The 25,462-nt window shown below is 43.7% G+C and overlaps 1 protein-coding gene across 5 annotated transcripts in view; it reads left to right on the top strand.

The window, feature by feature from the left end:
* Window positions 1–25,462, top strand: part of arhgap23b (Rho GTPase activating protein 23b) — a 50,773-nt gene that overhangs the window by 11,933 nt on the left and 13,378 nt on the right. For 3 of the 5 annotated variants that reach the window (XM_057358274.1, XM_057358272.1, XM_057358276.1), the window contains exons 2-8: window positions 17,576–17,758; window positions 20,974–20,998; window positions 21,085–21,177; window positions 21,273–21,351; window positions 21,458–21,518; window positions 23,005–24,424; window positions 24,720–24,875. In XM_057358274.1, the coding sequence (XP_057214257.1) occupies window positions 17,576–17,758; window positions 20,974–20,998; window positions 21,085–21,177; window positions 21,273–21,351; window positions 21,458–21,518; window positions 23,005–24,424; window positions 24,720–24,875 (2,017 nt within the window). The remainder of the gene's footprint in view (window positions 1–17,575; window positions 17,759–20,973; window positions 20,999–21,084; window positions 21,178–21,272; window positions 21,352–21,457; window positions 21,519–23,004; window positions 24,425–24,719; window positions 24,876–25,462) is intronic. The other 2 variants (XM_057358273.1, XM_057358275.1) reach the window with 2 other exon arrangements.

Genomic DNA, 25,462 nt, shown 5'->3' with positions numbered 1-25,462 from the left:
CAGAGTGACAAGTAAATCCAAGGAAGGATGAAGCAAGGTCTTTTTCTACTTGAGCTATCTTCTTGTTGACTTATCCATTATGTCTCACTTAAAACAACGTTTCAGACTGGCTCCTTAGTGCATTATTGGAAAAGTTGAGTTTGAGACATACTTAACCTTTGACCATTTTGTATAAAGAAAGTTTAAACGGGTGCCGGAGTAACTGATTACCCAATAAGAAAGAAAAAACACAGATTAATATCTCAATTGTTTCTCCTCCTCCTTGTGTCTCAGAACTGAAAATTGCTAAAATTCTTCCAAATATCTTTCTTTGTTCAGCAGAAAAAAAAGAGTAGATGATGACAGAAGTTTCAATTTTGGGTGAACTATTGCTTTAAGTTTTTTTTTATACATTATTGTCATGTAAATGTACCCTATAGCCAGCTCTTGAGCGACACACTACAGAGGCCCCATTTCATTTGATATAGACAAACAAAATAATGAAAGAGAATATGGGGGAAAAGAAAGAACGAGTGGGCTTCTGAAAGGGCCCTGGTCATATCTCAGTGTGGGAGGTAGAAGCCAGGCTTGATCCTGCCTTTGAAATGCAGCGTTGACAATAAGCCACTGTAGCCACTACCCCGCTGGAGTGAAGTGGGACCGGTCCTGTCTGACGAGAGGATGAAGGCTTGAGTAGGTTGAAGTTGAAAAGTCAGACAGAACAGCTCCACCCCTCTCTCAGAGGTAAGTTAATTTCAAGAGGCCTGGTGTGAAGACTGACAGTAGATCAGAAGAGACCAGCTGGAATCAAAGGGACAGAAGGAGCAAGAACAGAAGGGAGACATTCTCAACCCAGCTGGGGACTTGGACAAGAATGTGTAAGGTATAAAATATCAGATGATGGAAAATCAGGATCATCAAATATGGTTTGATGTTCAATGAGGGGTGAAATGCTCCACATTAGTGGGTAAGAAATGAAAGAGAGGTTGTGACGGATGAAGGAGGTATAACATGAGGCCTGAGGAGCAGTCAACAAAGTTTTGTTGTTGCAAGTGGGCAGTCACGCTTTCACTTCATTAGAGGTCTGGCTGTTAAACAGCTCCAGCTGCTGCTTTGTAACTTGGAATATCATGCTGTGGCATGCCCCCAATCATTTTAAGATGACCCACCTGAAGAAAAACAGGTCGGCTTATCTGTGCTTGGTTTAGGCTTTTGGTTTTAATGTAGCTGAAGTGCACCACACCGCCTGGGTGTTGTTGTTGTTGACATTATGCGTTAATGTTGTTGTTCCAGTCATTGGCAGATACCCGGTTCAAATTTTCAAAAACAATTTTACAGAAGCAAGACCAACATCAGTAGTGATGAAAGCCAAACTATTAAATGGCACTGATGAATAGTAGCTGAGTAATACACTAATTTATTTGTTCATACATTTACGTGAAATGTAGGGCGAGGGCTGCTTTATTGAAATTTTGCAGGTGGTGCTAAAGAGCCATTCAATCCTTTCCTTAAGCAATGCCGGGTTTAATTAGTTCAGAACTAAGGTTAGTATTCCTTTAGTTCACCCTTTCATTTACTGGCATTTTAGTTTTGTGACATTTCAACACACTTTAGGTGTATCAATTTCTTATGTATTACAAACCGTAGCCCTGTTGTCAGTATTACATGACTATTATGTTATTTTCCACCGAAATCTCAAGGCACTTGCTCTTCCTGCTCGGTGGAAAATCAGATCTGGCAGCTTCTCTGCTCATGTGGAATGTGACTGGAATGGGAAGAGGCTTGATGGACAGTCAGAGGAATAGTGAAGTTATTCTTTTCCAGCGAAATATTTGAACGGTGTTGTCATCCATATCATCCTCAGACTACGTTGTGTGGGCTGAAGAGGACAAAGCGTGTGGTTAATTGTTTCTCTAGTCAGTAACATGAGCACAGTCTGTGGGTTTGGTAAGTTGAAGAATGAAACAACACATGACCTGGAGAGAGAGAGAGAGAGAGAGAGAATATTCTGAAGAACCCTGTGAAGTGTAGCAGACGCTGTGGAGAAATTGATAACTGGGAAGCAATTGAGACTGTGAAGCACTTAAAACCAGGAAGAAAATGGATGAAAGGCAAATTAAGGCGGCATTTTTATACTCGTTCGTTTTCCTTTAAAACACACAACTCTTGCTACGGTTACGCCTAGCGTTAACACGACTCTGGAAAACACTGCAGACCCCCTTTTAGTTAGAAAACTCCGGGGTTGCGTTTCTGTGTAAACGGACGAAAACGGAGACTTTAGAATACGCAGCCGTGGTTGCCCACATTCGCTTACTGATTGTGTCGTCTGTATCATTGCATTTGCTTCCCTCATTCGTTAAGCCCCTGTCATATGAGCCATATTACGCTAACGTTACCTGAAGGAGACAATGAATAGCCTAGGACTGTGTAAACAACGGGCTTGTTTAACTTAAAGCGGCGCTGCGTACACGGATCGACACGGTGACATTACAGTAACGCGAGAGAGAATCGAGAGCCATATGCTTTTAAGTAGCTCACTCAGTACTGCGATGTCATCCGTCGATCGGTCTGCGTGCCACCGGATGAAATCAAACAAGCATAATAACATGGATTACCTCATCTAGCGTTATCCACGTTCAGAAGTCCTTGCTTTTCCTCGCCATGATGTTAATTTTGTACTGGTCGGTCTGTGACTAGTAACCAACTGTCATCAACAGACAACTTTTGTATGCATTGCCCATACAACTGTTTACATTTGTTTGCGCATGCCCAGCGTGTCTGAATGGTCATGTGACATGCGTTTTCAATAAGTGTAGTGTAAACGCAGATTTTTTGCATGTGGAAACGCAAACTTTAAATGGACACGCAAACTTTAACGCAAACTTTAAAAAATATACAATGAGAAAGAAAAAAAAAAACACTTTGATAATGAAAACAATAAACTCAATTGTAAGAGTGTGACATGATTTTCAAATAAACTGCTATTTTTCTTAACTATTTTCTAAGTTTCGTTTTTGCCAATAATAGTTTTGAATTCGCTGCTAGATTTTTCATTTTCGCTTTTCGAGTTTTCGTTTACGCTTCTCTAGTTTTTGTTTACGCATCTCAAGTTTTCGTTCGCCTTTCTGGCACAAATCTCACGTGTGGGTGGGACTTATGTCCACTTTACTCTCATTGGTTAGTGAGATTTGGATCGACAGCTCCCTGACCAGGAAGTCTACATTGAAGACAGTGCAGCGGATTAGAGAGCAATCTCTAACCCGTAAATCGTAAACGAAAACTCGGAAAGCTCAAATGAAAAATCTAGCAGCGAATTCATAACTATTATTTGCACAAACGAAACTTAGAAAATTGTTAAGAAAAATAGCAGTTTATTTGAAAATCATGTCACATTCGTGCAATTGAGTTTATTGTTTTCATTATAAAAGTGTTTTTTTTCTTTCTCATTGTATATCTCTGTTCGTTTTTTTAAAGTTTGCGTTCATTTTTATTGACACAAAAGTAATCCCATAAAACGGCAGTATAAACGAGGATCATTTTCGTTTTAAAACGCTGCTTTTGTACGACAACGGCTAATGTAAACAGTACCTAAAAGTGCTTAGTCAAAATGCCAAAATGAATGTTCTTTTCTCATTTTTCTTATACACTAAGAAGTGTTTTGTGTATTTACTTGACGTTTTAATAGTGTTAGTAAGAGTAGCTAAGGTGTGCCATCATTTTTTCCACTTACAAATGAAGATTACGTAACTTGTTGTGTATGGTAGGTTCAGTTTGAGGTTATTGCATTCAGCTTTATCATCACAGAATTCACATTTAAATGGCTTCAGGCCTATTGCAAAGTGATTGAATCTGAATCTGAATTACATTGTTTTAAATCGTTTGCAAGTATTGAGCTGAATTTATCACTGGTCCCAGTTTAGAGATGGAGGTTACGTCATAATCACAATCATTCAAAGTCAGTAAAAGAGGTCAAACAGCAGTCATTGGTTATCTGGCTAGCATGTTTCTAGCTCTTTTGACTGAACATCTGCAGTTGTGGTATACAGGACTGAGGGTGCAGAGAGATTTTGTTTGGAAATATGAAGCTTTATTTTTAGCATGGAACAATTTCACACATGACTAAATATAGGTCATTCGGGGGATCTTTCCTCTCATTCAGACTGATGTGGTTATGCAAGTAAGTGTGACACTAATGAATCCAAGCGTCAATAAACTACAGCATGGATCTAATGGCAAGAGCTGGTTTTGTTGTTGCATTGCTCTGGTATAAAAAATGACACCTTTTTGTTTTTTTGTAATGCCCATATTATGAGCACTTTAAGTTCCCTTTCTATGTACTAATGTTAAAGTATAGGTATGCTGCGCAAGACAGATCAGTGTATGACATCTAAGTGCATCATTCAGATGTTTTTATTGAAGAAAAATGCGATATTCAATAACTTGTTAGATAATGCAATATGTTATGTGATATAGTCATCCTTAAAGTTTTAAAGTCAATTTAAATTGACATACAAGTTTTACATTCTTTCAAAGAAAAGAAAGCATCACTCTCTCTCACGTCCGTCTCGCCAGTCTCTCTGCTGTCATGAATTCACCTTAAACTTTGAATGTACATAACTTTAAGATATTAAAATCATTCAGTTATTGCAAACCATTGCGATATGCAAATTTGCAAGACTTCAATCATTTTCGATATGCCATTATTTTAGTATGACTCCTATTAATAACAGTTTGTCTAAACTGCGGCTATGTAGAGTGCAGCACACTGTGCAGAGAGAGTACTGTATCCCATAATGCAATGTGCTCGACTTGACCTTTTCTTTTTCATGTGCGTGGAAATGTAATGTCAAAAGTAATGTAATGTCATTATTCGATCAGACTGCCAGTAGTCACAACATTTTACGTAAATTGGATTAAAAAAGCTAAATAGCCATTTTTATTTCTGTGATAAAATTGCCTGATGCTTATAATGAGGTCATGTGATAATGTGACAGTGTAGTATACTGTGCACAGTATGCAGTACACTGGTTTTCCTTTCTAAGCATAGCATGATTTCTGTGCTCTAATGCCCACCAGTGCCCTTTAACTGCAATTACATATTCATTAAATTGCATCAGTTCTGTATTGAGTTCTTTATGAACACAGACATTTGAGAATAAATTTATTCTAGTTTTGCTCACATTCTGTTTGTGAGCCTGTGTGTGTGTTTAATCCCCAGCACCGATCAGTCCCACATGTCTCATTGTTCCTCTGTGTCAGCGGCTGTATTGTCAAAGCGACTGTGTTTGTGTTGTCACTCTATGTCACCGTCTATCTATCCCTCCATCCGTCCATCTTTTCCTTTCTCTGAAATCACAACATTATTCAGTCGTCTATTACGTTTGACAATATTTTTTATATTTCTGTCCATAACATGAGTCAAACCTTGACCATTTGAGTTTGCATATGCAAGACGTGATTTTTCTTGTCTTACTTTGAGCCATTGCATACGCATTTGTTTTTTCCTGTTTGTATCTGTGTTTTATCACACGGAAATAAAGTAAACGTTGAATTTACTAAATTCTGTCATAAGTGATGGGAAGGCATATTGTAAAGTCAGCCAGTCACATGATCACAAAATAAACCCTGAAATGTTGCAAAGTGTTGTTAACTGTGCATTCGTTTGGTTATAGCAACTTAATGAATTAATGAAAAATAACTAGACATAAGTATATTGAGTTTTTGACAATATACCGGAATTAACAATAATCATTGTGATTATTGATTGTGGTAATTCTACACGTATAATCGTATAATAATTCGGTTCCAGTATCCAGTTGACGCAACATAGTATGTTGCCTTGTGAGCCACAAATATGGTTACCAACTCATTCTCAATGCCTCCCTACGCTTGTATTTTGAAAGTGATTCATTGGCAATAAAGGAAAACGTCTCGGTTACGTTTGTAACCTCGGTTCCCTGATGGAGGGAACGAGACTTTGTGTCGAACCGACAGATGGGGTTCGTCCTTGAGAACCAATCACTTCCGACTTCTTAGAAAAGGCCAATGAAAATTGGTGAATGAAATTTGCATGCCGGACTCCGCCCCCGGATATCCGGGTATAAAAGGGATATGGCGTGCCTCATTCATTCACCTTAGTTCTGAGGAGCCTGAGACCTCTCACGACTGCTGCAGTGGACAGCACGTGTTGTGGCAAGAGGACACAACGTCTCGTTCCCTCCATCAGGGAACCGAGGTTACAAACGTAACCGAGACGTTCCCTTTCTGTCGGTCTCTCGACGTTGTGTCGAACCGACAGATGGGGTTCCTATGGAAAACGCCATAACACTGTGCCCTGTCACAATCTCTAGCGAAGCGACGGTGACTGGCCTGGGCGTGTCAGCCGTGAGCGCTACCGCGAAATTGTAACCTACCAGTGGGTAGGTAGGGGGTCCCAGAGCTTTCTTGAAAGGTGGGAAGGCCCCTACCTTCGGCCTCACAGGCGGCGGCCTTGTTTCTCTAACAGCGAGAAGCCGCCCGGAACCGTAAGGCCACTGGGTAAGCGCTACTTCCTCAAGCGGGGGATGCGCTACAGAGACCACTTCCTACCACAGGGAGGAGACTAGTGGAGATACCAACATGGTCTCACCGATGGGGGAGAACTCATGGGAAGAAAGTGCGGACTGAAGGAGTTAACCGCGAGGTGGAGGTCCACCTAAGGAGGTCATGGGTTACCAAGGTGGGAACCAGCATGAGGATACATCAGACGGAACCGCCCTGCTGGGGGGTTGCAACGTCTGGTAGCACTAGGTCCGGTTAGAGCTATGTTGCGAATAACTCCGGAGATACCCGGCCTAAGGGGCAGGGCTGCTCTGCCCAGCCCGCCCACAGGAGGTGCTTGCTAGTGATGGATGGAGTGCCTGTTCTTCACCCAGTGGGGGAAGAAGGGAGGCTAGTTAGTGCGCTGACCCCCTTAGGAAAAAGGGGGGAAGGTACTGTCATAGGCGTACACCCTACCGGCCGCCGGTCTTGCCTGATGCCTGCAAGACTCGAGCCGAGACCGGTTTTACGCGGAGGCTGTAGGACCTCGCGAAGGTGATGGGTGTAGCCCAACCCGCAGCTCTGCAGATGTCTGCCAGAGAGGCGCCTCGAGCCAGTGCCCACGAGGAGGCTGTACTCCGTGTGGAGAGAGCTCTCACCCAGTGGGCGTAGGCGATCTTAGGACAGGTACGCCATCGACGACGCCCATGATCCAGTGCGTCAATCTCTGTTTGAGACAGCCCTCCCTGCTGATCTCCAAAACAGACAAAGAGCTGCTCAGAGCTACTGTGGCTCTGCGTGCGGTCCAAGCAGAGGCGCAATGCGCGTACTGGACACAACACGGATGAGGTTGGGTCTTCCTCCCCGGTGGGGAGCGCCTGTAAGTTCACCACCTGGTGTCTCGGGGGAGTGGTGGGAACTTTGGGCACGTAGCCGGGCCGGGGTCTCAGGATAGCGTGAGAATAACCGGGCCCGAGTTCTAGGCAATCTGTGGACACGGAGAATGCTTGTAGGTCCGCTACCCTCTTGAGCGTCCTCCCGAGAGCCGTCTTCATCGTGAAGTGAGAAAGAGCGGCATCTCCGAGGGGCTCCAGGACCGCATCAAGGTCGTAAGAGGGTACGGAGCGTGGGTGAGGTGGTAGCCTTCCCGCGCCCCTTAGGAACCAAATGATCAGGTTGTGCTGTCCTAGAGACTACCAGCAACTGGGTCGTGATGAGCGGCAACAGCGGCTACATACACGTTCAGTGTGGAAGAGGAGAGATTATTCTCGAGTCTCTGGAAGGACCGCACCCACTTGATCAAGCAACTCCGCGGGTCTTCTCCTCGAGAAGAGCACCAGGATGAGAAGAGGCACCACTAGGCGTATCGTCACCTAGTGGCCAGGGCCCTAGCCTGAGTAGTGGTCTTAACCGCCGCAGGGGTTAGGCCACTCAGGATCTCCTCGTTCCGTCCAGGGGCCAGACATGGAGGTTCCAGAGGTCTAGCCCGTGATGCCATAATGTGCCCTTCCCCTGGGAAAGCAGGTCCTTCATCAGGGGAATCGGCCAGGGGGGAGCTGTCGTCAAGAGCATTAGCTCCGAGAACCAAGTCCGGTTGGGCCAGTATGGCGCAACTAGTACACTTGATGCTCCTCTCCCTGACCTTGCACAGGGTCTGTGCAATGAGGCTCACTGGGGGAAGACGTACTTCCGCTTGTCCCACGGCCAGCTGTGCGCTAGAGCCTCCGTGCCGAGGCAGGGATTACCTTAGCGGCAATGGGTGGTGTCCAGGGAGGCGAAGGGGTCTACCTGAGCCCGCCCTGACTGTCCCCAATGAGCTGGCTACGCGGGGGTGGAGTCGCCACTCTCCGCGAGGCGTCAACTGACGAGAGAGCACATCGGCTGTCTGGTTCAGTTCACCTGGGATATGTGTGGCCCTGCGGACTCCACAGGAGGAGGCGTCGGGCGAGTCGTGTTAGTTGCCATAAGCGAACGCCACCCTGGCGGTTAAAAACGCTACGGCAGTTGTGCAGTCCGACCGGACCAGCACATGCTTGTTCTGCACGAGAGGTTGTAACCCCTTCAGTGCGGGTAGCACATCCAACAACTCTAGGCAATTGATATGCCTGCGCAGGCGGGGCCCGTCCATCGCCCTGACACTGCGTGCCCATTGCACACGGCACCCCAACCCTGCAGGGAGGCGTCTGTCGACCCTGACGCATCTCGCCTGCCCGAGAGGGACCCCTGTCCGTAGAAAAGGTTATTGAAGACCAAGGGGTTAGGGTGCGTCGGCAGAAAAGCGTAATCACCATCCGCCTGCTGCCGGTGTGCCACGCTCTCCAGGGAACTCGACTCTGTAGCCAGTGTTGGAGCGGTCTCATGTGCATCAACCTGAGGGGTATCACCACCGTCGAGGATGCCATGTACCCAGGAGCCTCCTCCCGCTGACTGCTTGAAATATTCCAAGCAGTTCAACACTGACTGAGCACAGTCGCTCTGTAATGTAGACAGAGTTGAGTTCCATACCAAAAAAGAGTATGCTCTGCACAGAGGAGAGCTTGCTCCTTTTCGGTTGACCTGTGGTCCCAATCGATCTAGGTGCCGAAGCACTAGGTCCCTGTGTGTACATAACAGATCTCACGAGTGTGTCAAATGAGCCAGTCGTCGAGATAGTTTAGTACCCGCACACCTCTCTCCCTGAGGGGAGTGAGGGCGGCTTCCACGATCTTCGTGAAGACTCGTGGGGACAGGGACAGACCGAAGGGGAGGACTCTGTACTAATATGCCTGACCCTCGAAAGCGAACCGTAGGAACGGGCGATGACAAGGGAGAAAGAGACATGAGAGTAAGCGTCCTTCAGGTCGATTGCCATGAATCCATCTTGACATCTGACAGATGCCAGGATGTGCTTCCGCGTGAGCATCCTGAACGGCAGCTTGAGTAGGTGCCTGTTCAGGGTACGCAGATCTAGTGATCCCCGCTCTTTTGGGGATGATGAAGTACGGGCTGTAACCCGTTGAACATCTCGGCTAGAGGGACGAGCACGATCGCTTCCTCACCAGAGGGGTGGCGACCTCGGCCCGAAGCACGGGGCATCCTTGCCTCTGCTGAGGTTAAGAGAATGCCCCGAAACTTGGGTGGGCGTCCGGGGAGTTGGATCGTGTAGCCGAGACGGACCGTATCCCGTAGTCACCATGACGGTTTGGGAAGCTCTTGTCAGGCTCCCAGGGACCGACAGGGAGGCTAGGGGTACGTTCTGCTTCATCGACCTCCCGGGGGTGGTTCGATGGCTGGCACTACGAATCCCTCGCCGTGGGGGGGACCCCCGGGGAGGAGATCGGCTCTGCAGTTTTACCTGTCTGGCGAAGATGTAGCACAACGCACCATCGAATTAGAGTGCTTAGGCTGATGATTATCCTTGACATTGGGTCTTGCCGCTATGTCGAGTTGCCGAACACCGTCGTGTAGAGGGTGAGAGCGGCTGTGATAATACCCAGACGATGATGTGGCACAAAGCACCGTCGATTGAGAGTGCTTAGGCTGCTGATTATCCTCGACATTGGGTCTTGCCGCAACGTAGAGTTGCCGAACACCGTCGTGCAGAGGGTGAGAGCGGCTGACGATGATGTGGCACAAAGCACCGTCGATTGAGAGTGCTTAGGCTGCTGATTATCCTCGACATTGGGTCTCGCCGTGACGCAACGTCGTCACGGTGGACGCAACGTCGAGTTGCCGAAGGCACAGCCGTGAGAGCGGCTGTGATAAACGCCCAGAGAGGGAGAAAACTTTTAGAAAGGTATTCTCGAACTCCCTGGGGTCTTCCCATGAGGGCCGCATTGGCTTTCACCGCGGCTGCTGATGGGGTGGTGGTCTCCTCTTCGATGTCTTCCCTTCCACTCATCCCAGCCCGTACAGCCCATACAGACACCTGCCCCCTTCACGCAAGTACAACGCAAGTGATGCAAAGTGATGCATCGGCACAACACCCCTCTCTAAAAACTTGCAGAAACATATATAAGATATTAATTATGAGGCTCCAGCAACTCAATGGATGGATTGAAAAACGCATGTGGACTGGTTGTCTGTTAAAGACTGTTTTGTGTTTTGGGGTCTTTGAAATGATAAATAAATTTTATTTACACTTAGTGGTGTGGTGTTTATGAGCGGTGCCACATAAGCACCACATATGAAGACCAGGTGACCAATGACATCATGTGACTATATGACAACATAAATCAATTGGAGCAAAGGTTACGTTCTTATTAGCTTCTATGTCTCGAAGAGGACCAGGGCTGCTGGGAAGCAGACGGTGCACGGGATCTCGGCGGCCAGAGGGCGGTCGAGTCGCGGCTGGGGAGGACATACGTGATATCCTCTGTCTGCTCCCTAACTGTCGAACTCGACAGTATCACCAAACAGCCCCCCCTTGCGAGATGGGTGCATCGAGAAAGCGGACTTTCTCAGAGTTACTCACTGTGCAAGGTTCAGCCAGAGGTGTCTCTCCTGGACCACAAGTGTGGACATCGCCCGACCCAGGGCCCGCGCGATCACCTTGTTCGCCCGAGAGCGAGGTCGGTGAAGCAGCGGAGTTCCTGCATAAGCGCTGGGTCGGTCTTACCCTCGTGGAGCTCTCTCCGCGCATTGGCCTGCAGGAAGGCCATAGCATGGAGAGAGGGGACAGCTTGGTCCTCAGCAGAGTAAGCTCTCGACACCTCAGATGCCGAAAAGCCTACGTGTTTTGGACGGGAGTCTAGGTCGAGCCCCTGGGGGACATCGACGTATCCTCTAGCTGCCCCACCATCGAGGGAAGAAAGGGTGATGGAACTAGTTGACGTGTACGTGCCGAAGGGGGTGTTCCAGGTCGTACTAGGTTCCTCATGCACTTCCTGGGAAACACGGCACTGAGGGCGAGTGCGGCTTGGAGCCTCTCTCAAGCCCGATGTACCGTGTATCCAGCCGCGAGTGTTGGGAGAGGCAGTGCGGTGCACCGCAACCCAATGCCGGCGGCCCGGGAAAGCATGGCTGACATTTCGACATCCGCTTCTTCCTGATCTCGACCCCCCGAGGGAGGGAGCTTCAAGGAATCGGCAGGGCCGGCAGGGCCGTAGTCCTGCCGTCACGGAACGGGAAGCAGACAAGGTGGTGGCTGAGTCCCGTGGGAACACAGCCACCCATGACGCAACGTCTGAATCGTCAGCCGCCCGCAGTGCGGGCAGGACGTATCCACAACATCTGCCCCAGCGTACTGGAAGCAGACATCGTGTCCGTCCCCCTCCTCGATGAGTGTGTTGCACCCAAGAGAACAGCGGGACATGCCACGCTGGAGAAATTTGCTCTTTTAGAGAAAAAAACTCGAACACTTCTGGAACCGCCGAGACGCCCAGGGGAAGTCGCTGCAGGAAGGGACAGTCCGCTGCACCACATCGTAGAGCCGGCAGTCTTGTAGCGAAGTCTGTTGATCATGAGCGAAGGCTCCGAAGAACAAAAGGTGAATGAATGAGGCACGCCGTCTCCCTTTTATACCCGGATATCTGGGGGCGGAGTCCGGCATGCAAATTTCATTCGCCAATTTTCATTGGCCTTTTCTAAGAAGTCGGAAGTGATTGGTTCTCAAGGGCGAACCCCATCTGTCGGTTCGACACAACGTCGAGAGACCGACAGAAAGGGAACACAAAATAAACTAAATGAATGATAAATTTGACAGATAGCATCGTTTATTTATTTAATTAATGTCACAATAAAATGGTTACAGCCGTGTAGTAAGAATATGCTAATATGACTTTAATTTAATATGGAGTTGAACACAATTTCATTACAGTAAGACGAAAAGTGTTTGTCTCTACCACACGGTTGCCTATGCAAAAAGCAATAAATTATGGGATGGCTCGACTATGCACACACACACACGTACACGCTTAATTTTGAGTGTGTGCTTGGTAGTTTAGCAGGAAACAAGCAGTGACGGCCAGGTCTCTGAGTTTAAAATGAGCTGACAGTGATGCAGGGCGAGTCAACCAGAGAGAGAGTGAGAGAGAGAGAGAGGGTGTGCAAGTGTGAAAGAGCTGCTCCATCACACAGCCAGCATGATGAAGCGGGATGGGGATAGTGTGGAACAGGAAAGAGAGGTGGAGTGATTGAGAGATTGAATCCCCCCCAGTCATGTGATTGGCAGAGTTCACACTGAGCTGACAGATATGACGACCTATGCTTTGGGACAGTGTTCTACTTGGCTCTGGAAAGCTACTCATTAGCTGGAGAAGCGAAGGATGGGGACGCTGCTGTAAAAATGTATACCAAGTCATGCCAGTTGAGGATCAAAATAGACAGCTTATAGGGGATCGTATGTTTCATCGGAAACTACTGGTCAGCCTTTCAAAGCTGACTTTTTTCATTTAGATTTGCTTTGCTACCTCAAGACTGGCATTATTCATTTCTAAAGGCTGTGGCATACAACAGCCAACAGACTTGAGGCCTGATGGTTCAGTCCACTTGAGGATTGGAGGGTGAACCTGAAAGATATTGCGGGAGGGGAGACCTCCGAGAGGCTGTGAGTCACACGCGGACCCTGTCAAGGAACGCAACATATTCATTTGGGAGGTGACTTGTGTTTATGAATGGAGAGCAGTCTGACAGAGCTATGCTGACTTATCACATGTTGAGCTAGGAACAGATCCATCTGGTGACAACATGGTTGTGTTTTATGTAAGATAACACTTTGTAAGGGAATGCCATAAAATGAAAGATGACTGAATTGGGAATTCTGAAGTAAGTTCTTGAAGAAACCAGTATGAGGGTGTGGAAAGGGATCCTTTTGGTGTGAGGACCAGGAATGGCTTTTGATGCCCTTTTCGCTTGATCTCGGTGCCCGGCTGACATGGCCACGTTTTGCCCTGTGGTGGTGGATCCAGCGTCCGCTTTCCAATGGTCGGACTGATTATGTGCTCAGTCAAACAGTACACATCCAGAGTCCCAGCTCCGTTGGGTAAGGAATGGTGTTTCAAAGTATCCGTAGGAGTGGACTGCAGCCACCCAGAGCCCCGCTGCATATGGTTGGCGATTCTTAGGAGTGCTGATGACCAACCCCATCTGGCACGGCTCAACAGAATCAACAGAATGCTTTGGAATCTGAAAAGGGTAAGAGATGATTCACATCTTTGATGCTGAAGCGACGGGATGGTAAACAGTGACATCACACATCTTATGCAAATCTCAACAACATGAAGTATTCCTGTCAGATCTTTTTACAAATAGCTGTTCATGCTCGCGTGTACCTTTATGTTTCACCATCTCTTTAATCCAAGTGTCACGCGAAACTCCGACTCTGGTTATGTGTGGCGTCACTATGTATGTACTGTATGTGTCTCTCAATGATGTGTTTGGCACCGGCTTTGTCCACATTTTCATTCAGAAATGCAGCTTTGTTTAGATGTTTCAGTGTGCTGTGGTTGTTTCTGCACGCACCGTGGCTTACGTAATGAGAGCTTGCAGAGGAGTCCAGTGGAGAGGAAAAGATTCAGAGTGGCTCCCATGCCTGCAGTAAACATTTGTGTTTGGTTTGGTGTGTATGTGTGATGGCAGGAGTGACTCACGATATGCACTCTACGTTCTCGCAGAAGTGTGTTGCTTTTTCTATTATCCCTGAACGTGGACCGTTGAACTGACCACTGAACTGTCTTTCATATTGAGAGTTTTATCTTTCATGAATGATTCTCTCCCAAGCAGATGAGAAATGGGTCAGATGCCTGAGGGCTGTTATTGGTTTCTTTTAAACTGACATTACAAACTAATGTTCGTATTATCAGTAAGGACTGATGGTGTGTTGTTGTGCACTGGAATGTCATCTAACACTCATGTGTGTATCATCACTAGAGTGTGACATGCTGGTCCTGGAATGCACTGAGGCATCCTGTCATTTCAAAGCAACACTTTCATCACATTTTTGTTTTTGTAGTCTCTCTCTCTATTTCTTACTCCTCTTCTTGTTTGTTTCCCCGCATGTCCTTTTCTTTTTGTGATCAGTTGTAATGTTGTTATAGTTGCTAGAACTATTAAAATATTTCTGCTAATCGAATACAATATTGGCCCAAATATTTTCTGAAAAACTTGAAACGAAAGAGGCACTAAAATAATTTAGGTGCTATGTGTAATTTGTTTAGAGGATCTATTGACAGAAATGCAATACAATATACAACTACAACTACTGTATGTTTTCAGAGGTGTATAAAGAGCTTACCTAATGAAGTGTTATGTTTTTATTACCTTAGAATGAGCTATGTCTATCTACACACCGCAGGTCTCCTTGAATGGAATTCACCGTGTTGTTTCTACAGTAGCCCTAAACGGACAAACTGCACTACGGAACGTGTAAATACATACATTATCTCCTTCGGCAAAGTAGCAATAACGTGACGACATCTTAAGCTCAGTTTATACTCGCACGTAGGACCCACGCCGTAGCCTGACGCGCACCTCTCCAAAAATGTAACAACGCGTCAACTCAACACGCGGACCGCAAGCGCTGTGATTGGTCTGTTTGAACCCCTCCCTCAGGTAAAAAAACTCTGCGATAGCGTCATGTTTACTCAAACGCATTTCCAAATGAATTATCTAAGTAAATTATTTGTTCTTCTGTATTTAACATCACAAAAGTGACTGTTTACTTGCTGCTATCACTGCTAATGCTTCTCAAAGGAGCTGCTTCTTATTCGGCTCTTGTCTTGGTTACACATGCAACACGTGCGTGGACACTGACGCCTAGTGGACATTGCCTGTCGACTTGGACAATGACACAGAAGTATAAATTAAAACCGACACGTAGTCTACGGCGCACAAGTTTAAACTGAGCTTTAGTCCTGTGTCAGCCGCTTTAAAAGGGGGGGTGAGCTGTTGGTTGCAAATAGCAATCTCACCACTAGATGCCGCTAAATTTCATACATTGCACCTTTAAATAAAAATTTTTACGAAAACTTTATATTTTTACAATTAATTTAATTTAAAATGAACTTCATTAATTTATATAGCAGTATAAAAAATAAATAAAAATAGAAAAAAGCACATAACAGAATTGCTAAAAATAATAACATGAAAGCTGAAAAGATAAAAATTGTAGCTATTTCATAATGTTCCTTTGTCATTATCTAAGCTTTATCATCTCTTCATTTGGATTTTTATTTACAGTAGTCGCCAAAAGTGATGACCAACTTGAAAATAAACGTTTTATTTAAAAATATATTTCATAAAACTTGACCTGACAGAAAATTACACACAACTCATGCACAGAGATTAAGTCACTACTAAAAATGGCTATAAAAAATGATTAAATGAAAGAATAAACAAATTCATAACAGATACAATTGTAGTCAATGTATACTATATTTCATATGAGCTTTTTTGTAAAAAAAAAAAACATATTCCCTGATATTTCATTGGTAAAGAGGGTAGTTTTTCTTTTTTGTCAAATAACATACTTTTATCAAATAAATGTAAAGTCAAATAAATAGTGTTTTTTTTTCATTTTGTACCATATATCTCATATTTTTTTGGTTTAATCTAACCTGAGGGGAATGAAAAGCTAATATTGTACAAGTATACCCCCGGACATCACTTTTGGACACTATTGTAGATACACCACCATGGCCAAGGTCAATGCTATGACCATATTTAAGGCCTAAGAGAGAACAAGGACAGATGGACAGTGTAGCTTTGACATACTTCAGAGAAACGGGGACAGGAAGTGTTGCCTTGGAGACAGAACAAGTATGCATAAGTTAAGGAAGTGCCACAAAAATTTCTGGGAAGTGCTGAAAAGTTTTGTAAGTGTTGTGTGTACCGAACGTCTCTTATCTAAATGATGAAGATCTCTATTAGTCAGGATTATTTTTGGAGTGTAGAGGATTCCCTTAATAGCCAGTTAAGGGAGGTACTGCACTTCCTGCTTCAGAGTTTCCATTTCCTGTTGTTGTTTTCCGGCACTGCAGCACCGCCTGGTGTGTTAGGTGATGGAATGCTGGGGTGAGGTCTTGTGGAATGGAGCCACTGGAAGAGGAATTGGGTGGGCAGAGGGGTAAAATAGTTGTTTGAAATCAATCAATAAACCCAACTGAACCTAAAAGAAAACTGCACAGTGCAAGCTTAAAATAAACAACACTATTGTCCGTTGGTGTGGATGCTAGTATAGTTAGCGTTATAGTTCGCTTTTTAAGTATTGCTCTTCTTGTGAATGGACTTTCTGTCATGTGACCTGGAGTCAAAGATGACCTTTATTCACACATTTTTACATTATGGGTGTTCACTGCTGCAAGGCCCATCTGCTCTGGTTTATTTTACAACAGGACCCGCTGTATTTATTTTTTAAGTCCCATGTGGTGGTTTTTCTTAGCATCTCCATTTAGAATAGAAATTCCTCAGACATTCCTCACTACTACTTTGTCTAAAGGGGTCATGCCCTCAAGGTGGGTGGAGTTTACCGAAATGAACATTATAATTAAAACACACGCCCACTCACCATTAAATCCTTTGTGACGTTATGATGGAGAGCGGAAACCTCTCCGGTCACCTTAAAGGGATAGTTCACCCAAAAATGAAAATTCTGTCATCATTTACTCATCCTCAGGTTCTTTCAAACCTATATAAATTTCTTTGTTCTGTTAAACACAAAGAAATATATAGGTGGGAGAATGTTAGCCATTTTCAGTTCTGTGACATCATCCACTACCATAGTAGGAAAAAAAATTTAATCAATTTTTGTGAGTGAGAAGTGAGATATTTTGAAGAATTTAGGAAAACAAACAGTTTAGGGCACCTTTGACTACCATTAAATGTTTCCTACTATGGCAGTTAATGATGTCATAGAATTGAAAATTGCTAACATTCTTCCAAATATCTTTCTGTGTTCATCAGAACAGAGTAATTTAAACAGGTATGAAAGACATGAGGCTGAATAAATGATGACAGAATTTTCATTTTTGGGTGAACTTTCACTTTAATGACTCATCCATGACATCCTATAGACATCTGAACATATTATGTCATAACATTCTGAGAAGTTGCCTTGTGGATGTTCATATCCGTTTTCTCACGTTACTTTGGTTTGTTACAGGCGAAAGTCCAGAAAGATGGAGGACTGTCATCCAGTCAGAACACTCAACCCCTTTCAGGGCAGGGCGTGGCCTGGAAGGGTCCCCGTACAGTGGTGCTGCAGAAAAACTCTCAGGGCTTCGGTTTCACGCTACGGCATTTCATCGTCTATCCACCAGAGTCTGCCCTCCACACAAATCAGAAGGTAACAGGATCAACAGCAACCTTAGAAATAAGGGTTTGCTTAATGCTTTGCCCATTAAACAGTTGCAGCCTTATTAAAAATGACCAATAGACAACATAATAGCGCATCATACTGTACAACACGGACATCATTTGACATATTAGAGGATATTTTGCCAGTTTATTGGTTATTTGTTCTATGTATCATGCTGGGTAGCCCTGCCCACAATTATATTGTAACTCAAAATCCTGCTTCTTATAAAACTCCTAGTCACATTAAACATCAGATTCCCAACCGTTCAAAAGTTTCGGGTCTCTTACTCATTCCTTTTTATGTTTTGTGCATTTTATAATTATAATAAAATAATCAAAATTATGAAATAGCACAAATGTAACTGGGAGTTACGTTTTGTTTCAAGAAAAATCCAAAATAATAAAAAATAAAATAATAAACTAAACAATAATAACAATAACAAAAAATAATATTATAAAATAATAAAAATAAGAATCTAAATGATTTTGTTTTAGCGTTTGTTTTAGTCACCCTCTCTTTAATTTGTACAAATGTTTGTAAAAATAAACTTGTAAAAATGAGTTCCCATCTATTCTGGGATCTTATTGTCTACCTTTTCATCAAGGTACACTCACTTGCATTTCAAACATTTTTTGAATAATTTGAAATTTGAGAGAAATTATTATGTTGGCACAATTATATTTTCTACATAACCAATTTTATAACAATTAATAATTATTATAATATTTTTAAACCTCAAGACATGCCTTCATATTAAAAGGTTTTTAAGATCATAAAAATATTTTCACTTCAAGTGACTCTAAACTTTTCAACAGTAGTGTATATTCTTACTGACTAACTGACTGCTTTTGTCACTTCACACTGAATTTTTAAGCATTTTATGACCAAAAAACTTGTCATATCTCTATCTGGGGTGCGTTTCCCGAACAACGACATAACTCGCTGGTTAACCACCATAGTACGATGCATCGTTGGGGAAATTAACGATGTAGTTACGACTGTTTCCCGAAACCATAGTAACTCTGTCGGAGATCAATTGTTTGAACCAAGTTGGTTCAGCAATCTAGTTGATGACGCCACACAGCTGGAGTAATGACGTCTGTCGGTACACGATCCGGGATGCCTGCACGATCCGTCCGCGCATGCGCATAATGACGTAGTAGATAATTCTGTTTAGCGACGACACTGCACGATCTGTTCCACGCTTGAGCACCTTTGTACCGCGACTTTCACTACTGTCCACCTCTGGTCTCATGTCACTTCTGTGTGCACACTATGCGTTGAAATACTCTGTAACGTTTCCCCAGACTTGTTTGTAGTTCTTTCTTCATGTAAGTGCAGATAGTCTAGGCAGAAAATATGCATATTATGTTCCTTATTGTGTTCTGTAAACACCATTGAAGGGATTATTCCTCATTTAGATTATATAGATAGATATATTAGCCTATATATAGACCCATACTAATACAAAATGAGTCGATTTAAAGTTAACTAATATTAGCAGCTTTTAATAAAAACCGTCTTTGACAATACTACTGACCTCAGATCGAAACACAGCAAGTTAAGTAGGCCTAATGCCATGCAGCAATGAATCGCAAAGGGGAGTATGGAGGAAACTGAAGGTTTGCAGTGACAGACTCTCAAGACTCAGACTTTATTCCACATGTAACCAAAATCGTGTATGTTCATGTAACAACTCCTTTATTATTTTGGATTGGCAACCACGTAAACACATCGTAATGCATAGCGTAAGCTACATTTTAAAACATCAAAATAGACCCGCCATGAACTGTTAAATGAAAAACACAATGTAGCCTACAAAAATATGCCGCCAGTTGTGCCGTCTGGCCGTCAAGTGTTTCATCGCATGCTTGATACCAATAGTGTAGGGAAACCGTGACTTTGTTTACTACGTCATTATGCGTGAGAGTATTATCGTGTACCGACAACGTCTACTAATAAATACGTTCAGATCGAATTAATGTTAAATTCTTGCTGTAAATAACATACATTGCATTTATGGACTACTTTTGTTATCCTATTTTTGTTATCTGTTGTTTTATTTCACGATATTTATATATTCATTTATAAGTGTCCTCCTACGTCATTCCGCCCAGGGATTCCCCAGGGTCCTAGCGCATGCCTCTCATGAGCATGCGCACTTTTATAAAACAGCGCTTTATTTCCTTGAGATACTTAAAGATGTCCAATTAAGTTTTATTTATATCTCGAGTGATGGATATGGAATGCACTGCATGTTGCTTGCTTACTTTGATAAAAAGCTTGATGCATGTAAGTCTAGTTGTCATAATAATAAGGAACGATGCTTCTAACCACAGCTCTAGACCTGTAGTTCCAACCACGCAACTTTGCGATGCTGCTTGTGATTGATCGTTGGAACGATGGTTTTGGGAAACACTAAAATCGTTGAACTATGCTGGAACATGCGACCATAGTTGGCTAATGCTTTTGGGAAACGCAACCCTGGTTAGGACGTGTTGTGATTGGTCTTTTGCTGAACTCTGACTTAGCCAATGAAGACTTAAATCTTTCAGACACGTGTGATTAGAAAGCAGGTCATACGGGGCAGCAATATGTTTAGACTAAAAGGCTGTTTGAGACAGCGTGACAGAGACTTTACCCTTGTTCGCCCCGTGAGCAGTGACTCATCCACCTCTACCAGAGCCCCCTCGTGCCTCTCGGGTCCGGACCCACCGAGAGGGTCCGGACAGACAGCCGTTTGCGTCTCGGGCTGCAAAGCTCTTTGCTTTTGTCTGCGTGTGTTAGGAATGAGCCGTGTCAGCGAAGCCCCAAAGCTTACACACAGCTACAGGCCAACTGCCCACTCAGCTCTCTGTATTTGTGGGTATGTGTATCGTAAATAAAAACCATAATAAAAGAAAATCAAATAAAAAAATAATTAAATACAATCTTGAATGAGTGACATCAGCCATGTCAATGGAGCACAATTCCATAAACACCTTTGGGTGGGATGTAATGACTTGGACTAGTAACACCCTAGCAACTAAAAACTGCTTAGCAACCACACGAAAACACCCTGGTGATGTTCTGTGTAAACTCCAAGTTGTTTTAAATAAGTAAATGTCTGCTAGAAATCACTAAACTGCATTGAATTATGAGTACGCCCCCTAGTGGTGTGTTGTATTACAAAGCAGCATAAAGTAACTTCTTCTCTTTTTCAGGATGAGGAAAATGGCAATGGCAAAGGTAGGTTAATCAAAACCTTGAAATATCATCATTATCTTAATATTTGAGTTGCGGTCTGTTGGACGATTGTTTTATGCCCCCCTTAGGAGGTCAGAGATCTCGTCTGGAGCCGATGGACACCATTTTTGTAAAGAATGTGAAAGAGAATGGTCCAGCCCATTTGGCAGGACTATGCACGGGTATGGGAACATCGGTCCATATTTGAAGAGCATTTTTTACTTTGTTCGCATACCTTAACAATAAACATTCACTGTAAATCTGTGTTTATGAGCAGGAGACAGGCTGGTGAAAGTGAATGGAGAGAGTGTATTGGGGAAAACATATTCTCAGGTCATAGCACTGATTCAGAACAGGTGAGATTACTTTGAGAAAGTGTTATTTATGGGACCTCATTAACCTGGAGAAGTGGGTTGATCAACTGTGAATTTGTATTTCATGGCTTCATTTGTTTGTGTTTAGTGAAAATGCGCTTGAGTTGTCCATCATGCCTAAAGATGAGGATGTGCTACAGTTGGTAAGTGTGAGTATGACCTTTCTTCTTTTCTTCTGACACCCTTTCCCTAACACCCATATACACTAATGTTCAAAGGTTTACGGTCATTGACTGAAATGTTTATTGTTACCTTAAAACTCTTTTGATCTAAATGCATGTCTGAATGTTTGAAATTAGTTACGTTTCATTCATTACAAATTTGATTGTAAAATGTTTTGAAAGCGATGAATTGGACCAAATAATGAAGGAAAAGCAGCCAATAAGAGCCCAGAATAGATGAGATATCATTCAAATCAATACTGTTTAAAAAGCAGGGTGATGCCTCAAGCAGCTGGTTGATTAAATACCAAAAATACATTTTTGCAAATTTTATTAAATATTAAAAAGTTTAGATTTATTTTGGATTTTTTTAATTCAATCAAAAGTTGTTTCTATAGTGCTTTTCACAATATTGCATTGTATCAAATAGAGCTGCTCAATTATGACAAAACGATATAATCACGGTTATTTTGCCCAATGTTGATATCACGATCTTATAACCCAGTCAGTAAATAGATAAATTATCTGTAAATAAATTACTAGTTAATTTAACACTGGATTTAACCTAATAAAAAATAAAGAGTTTATTTGCAAAAACCGATACATATCAAAAATCATGTTATCATGTTTTTTTTGTGTTTTATTGTGTTAGTTAGCTTTTTTTAAGTTATTATTACATTATTACTTAATCAAAACAACCCAACTGCAGCTTAAATGATATTTCTTGGAATGCACAATAAAAAACATGATTTTGAACATTTTTAAAAACAGAGTTATCTGTTTTTGAAAATGAACTCTTCAAATGTAAAAAATAGATAAATAATATATACCGTAAATAATAATCGCAAAACGGATTGTGACACAATAATTGTTTTACCTCGATTATTTTGTTTTCATAATTGTTGAAAGCCACAAATGAAATTGAAAAACGATTACGATTAGTAAGACAGGCATAGTATCAAAGCAGCTTTACAGTAAATACAAGAAAATAACTAAATAAAAAAGTGTAAATAAAAAACAAAAGTACACTGGTTGAACCAACAATGAAAAAAGTTAAAATACCACATTAAAATGTCAAATATATAAAAAATTGTGTAATATCAAGATGTTAAAGAAATACAAAATAAATGTATTAGTGATCCTATAAAATAATTGTCTGTAGGACAGTAATTGGAACGTTGTATTATTGTTGCTTTAAAGATATCCTTTTTTTATCCAAGTCAGAACATACTTCCCATAGTTACATTGGTATTATTCCATAGTTCTAATGAGTTGACTATTATTTTAATGTGTGGTAGAAAAAAGGATGTGAGTGACCATAAACCTTAAAGCGGAAGTGCACATCCATAACTAAATGTTCTGCTCTGATATAAACTCTTAACAGCACTAAATCTTGTCTTTTGTCTTCTATATTCCACTTGATTTTGATCCTTAGGTAAGACTCTTTTCAGATAACCCTGTTCTTCTTATACAGGTGTATTCTCAAGATGCCTACTTGCGAGGAAATGAGCCATACACTGGAGAAGCCCAAAACCTTCCCGAACCTCCTCAAGTCTGCTACTCAAACAGCAAACCCACCACCACTGCCCTGAACCACGGTCTTCCTGACAACCTGAACTGTAAACTTAACCCCCCTCTGGACAAAAGCTCGGTAGGGGACATCTCTGGGATCACCGGACATTGCTTAGAGGGCATAGGGACTCAGCGCGTATCCCCCAGCCATCATCGACTGACACACCACCGTGCCCGCTCCTCGTCTTCTGCAGGGATTACAATGAACCCACTAGACTTCCATTTTGCCAACCACAATGCAGCTATCGCCTCCGCCACACTTCCACACCCCAGAAAAGGGAGTCTTCCCCAAGCCCGCAGCGAACTTTGCCACCAGGCTTTGTCTGATTGGTACTACAGTCAAGCGGATCGGCCGGGCCTCGGTATGTCCCATCAACACCGGAGCATTTCTCAAGACCGGTTATCTGAACTCGGACTGGGAGGTTCTTACGGAGGGTGGCGGCACAGCGCTTCTCACGACACCCTTTTGCTTCATTACACCGCAGGGATGGGGGTCAACCACTTCCATCGTACGGACGGTTACGGGCTGGGTAGATCGGGCACGTCTGGGGGTCACACCTCTGGGCGGTCCTGCTCAGAAAACTTACTGGCTGCTTATGCGTCCTATGAGCAGAGTTACGGTCGTTCGCTAGAGACTCTAGAAAAGGCTTCTGCTCTAATCTCGCCCCGTTACGAAAGGACAACCTGGCCGCATCAGAGCACTCAGCCAATGAGGGCTGAGGTGTGTCCCGGCCCAGCCAATCATCAGGCGGGCATTACCACTCCCTCGGGGTGGGGCTCAGGTCAGGCTCAGCAGCAGCAGGTAGGATCTCAGTCACACATCAGACGTTTACCTGCACAGACTGTAGACGATCAAACAGTGGGATATCGTAGCTACAGCCCCTCCTTCTGCCGAAAGGCCAGCCATCTTATGCAAAAGTCTCATTCCTTCAGGGACCCATCATACACCGGACCTCACCTCAGCTGGACAACCAGCCCACCAGAGAGCGCGCCCTCCTCGGGGCGTGAGTCTTCTTCTTTGTCAGTGTCCTCCACAGTGGAACCCCAGGACTCAACGAGACCAGCCACAGGGTTTGGTGGGTTTATAGACGAAACGCTTCAGTCTCAGATTCAGGAGGTGGTCCTCCGACAAAAGCCCCCCACGGGCAGAAAGACCCCTCATGGTGTGAGACATCACCACTATGCTTTACCTGTGGATTCACCTCAACCCTTTACAGCAACAACTCCCACCTCACGGACAGAAGACCCCGTTCACCAAACCAACGGTGGCATACCACCCCTGCCCGTGGAGCAGGAGTCCCTGGCTGCCATACCTTTCATAGGTCAGTATCACTGTATGAAAGTCACAGAATTCCCCCCACATTCAGGACAAAAAGATTGCGTGTGAGCATAAACACGTGTTCCTTCTGAAATATGTGTATTATAGTTTGTTTGGGTCACTGCCTGCTAAAAAGATCTTCATCATTACTATAATGTATAATCCATAGCTAACATATAAAGACTTAATATTTTTTGTCTGTTGCCTATGAAGCAGCCTGGTGACAGAGCGCTACCTAATTTCCCAACATCCCCCACTAAAACCTCCCTCACCCTTATAACTCTCACTTCCTCCGATAGATGAGCCCACCAGTCCCAGTGTTGACCTGTGTGCCCGCCATGTACCAGCATCCTCTGTGGTGTCCAGCAGCCTGTGCCAGGCATCTGCCCACACCACCAGCCCCGTCTCTCCCATCCTCACCTCACCCCTTACCAGCCTCCTCTACACAGACTGCAGTGAGTTCTCCGTCCCTCCCCGCCACCCCAAATTTAGTTCACAGAGGCCTCTTGTGTCCCTCTGTCTGATCATCTTTCTCCAAAAATCCCCTCGGTCTCATCTTAGTAGGTTTTCTAGAACTCATGCATGTGTACGGTCTTTTGGTATCACCGTCTTGATCTATTACTGATGTCTGCTAGGTGGCGGTCCAGTTTCTTTCCCAGTCACACTTTTCATCTGTCTTATTCATAACCATAATCTGTCACACTTATAACTGTCCTGCACACGTCGCTGTCTTTCATCGTGTTTATCACTTGTATTTTTCACACTTTCAGTCTTCTTGAGAGCGCTGCATGTCATGAAGTCAAGTAGCGTTATCAGATCTAACCCTCTCGCCTTCAATTTGTCCACTTCATGCTTCATTTCTTATAAATGTGTCACTGTGTATCTGTCTTCTGTCTTTGCCATTCAGTGTCTCTAACCGCCATCATTTTCTTTCACATCTGTCATCAACACAGGCTCCAAATTTAACAGCTATCAAGCCAAATTTTGGCAAATATTACTAATGGCTGGTAAGTTTTTACAAGTTTCACAGCCTTCCAAATAT

The sequence above is a fragment of the Triplophysa rosa genome, linkage group LG18 (assembly GCF_024868665.1).
Source record: "Triplophysa rosa linkage group LG18, Trosa_1v2, whole genome shotgun sequence".
NCBI lineage: Eukaryota > Metazoa > Chordata > Actinopteri > Cypriniformes > Nemacheilidae > Triplophysa > Triplophysa rosa.
The sequence above is the reverse complement of the archived record's forward strand: the minus strand, read 5'-3'. Positions and strand labels throughout refer to the sequence as shown.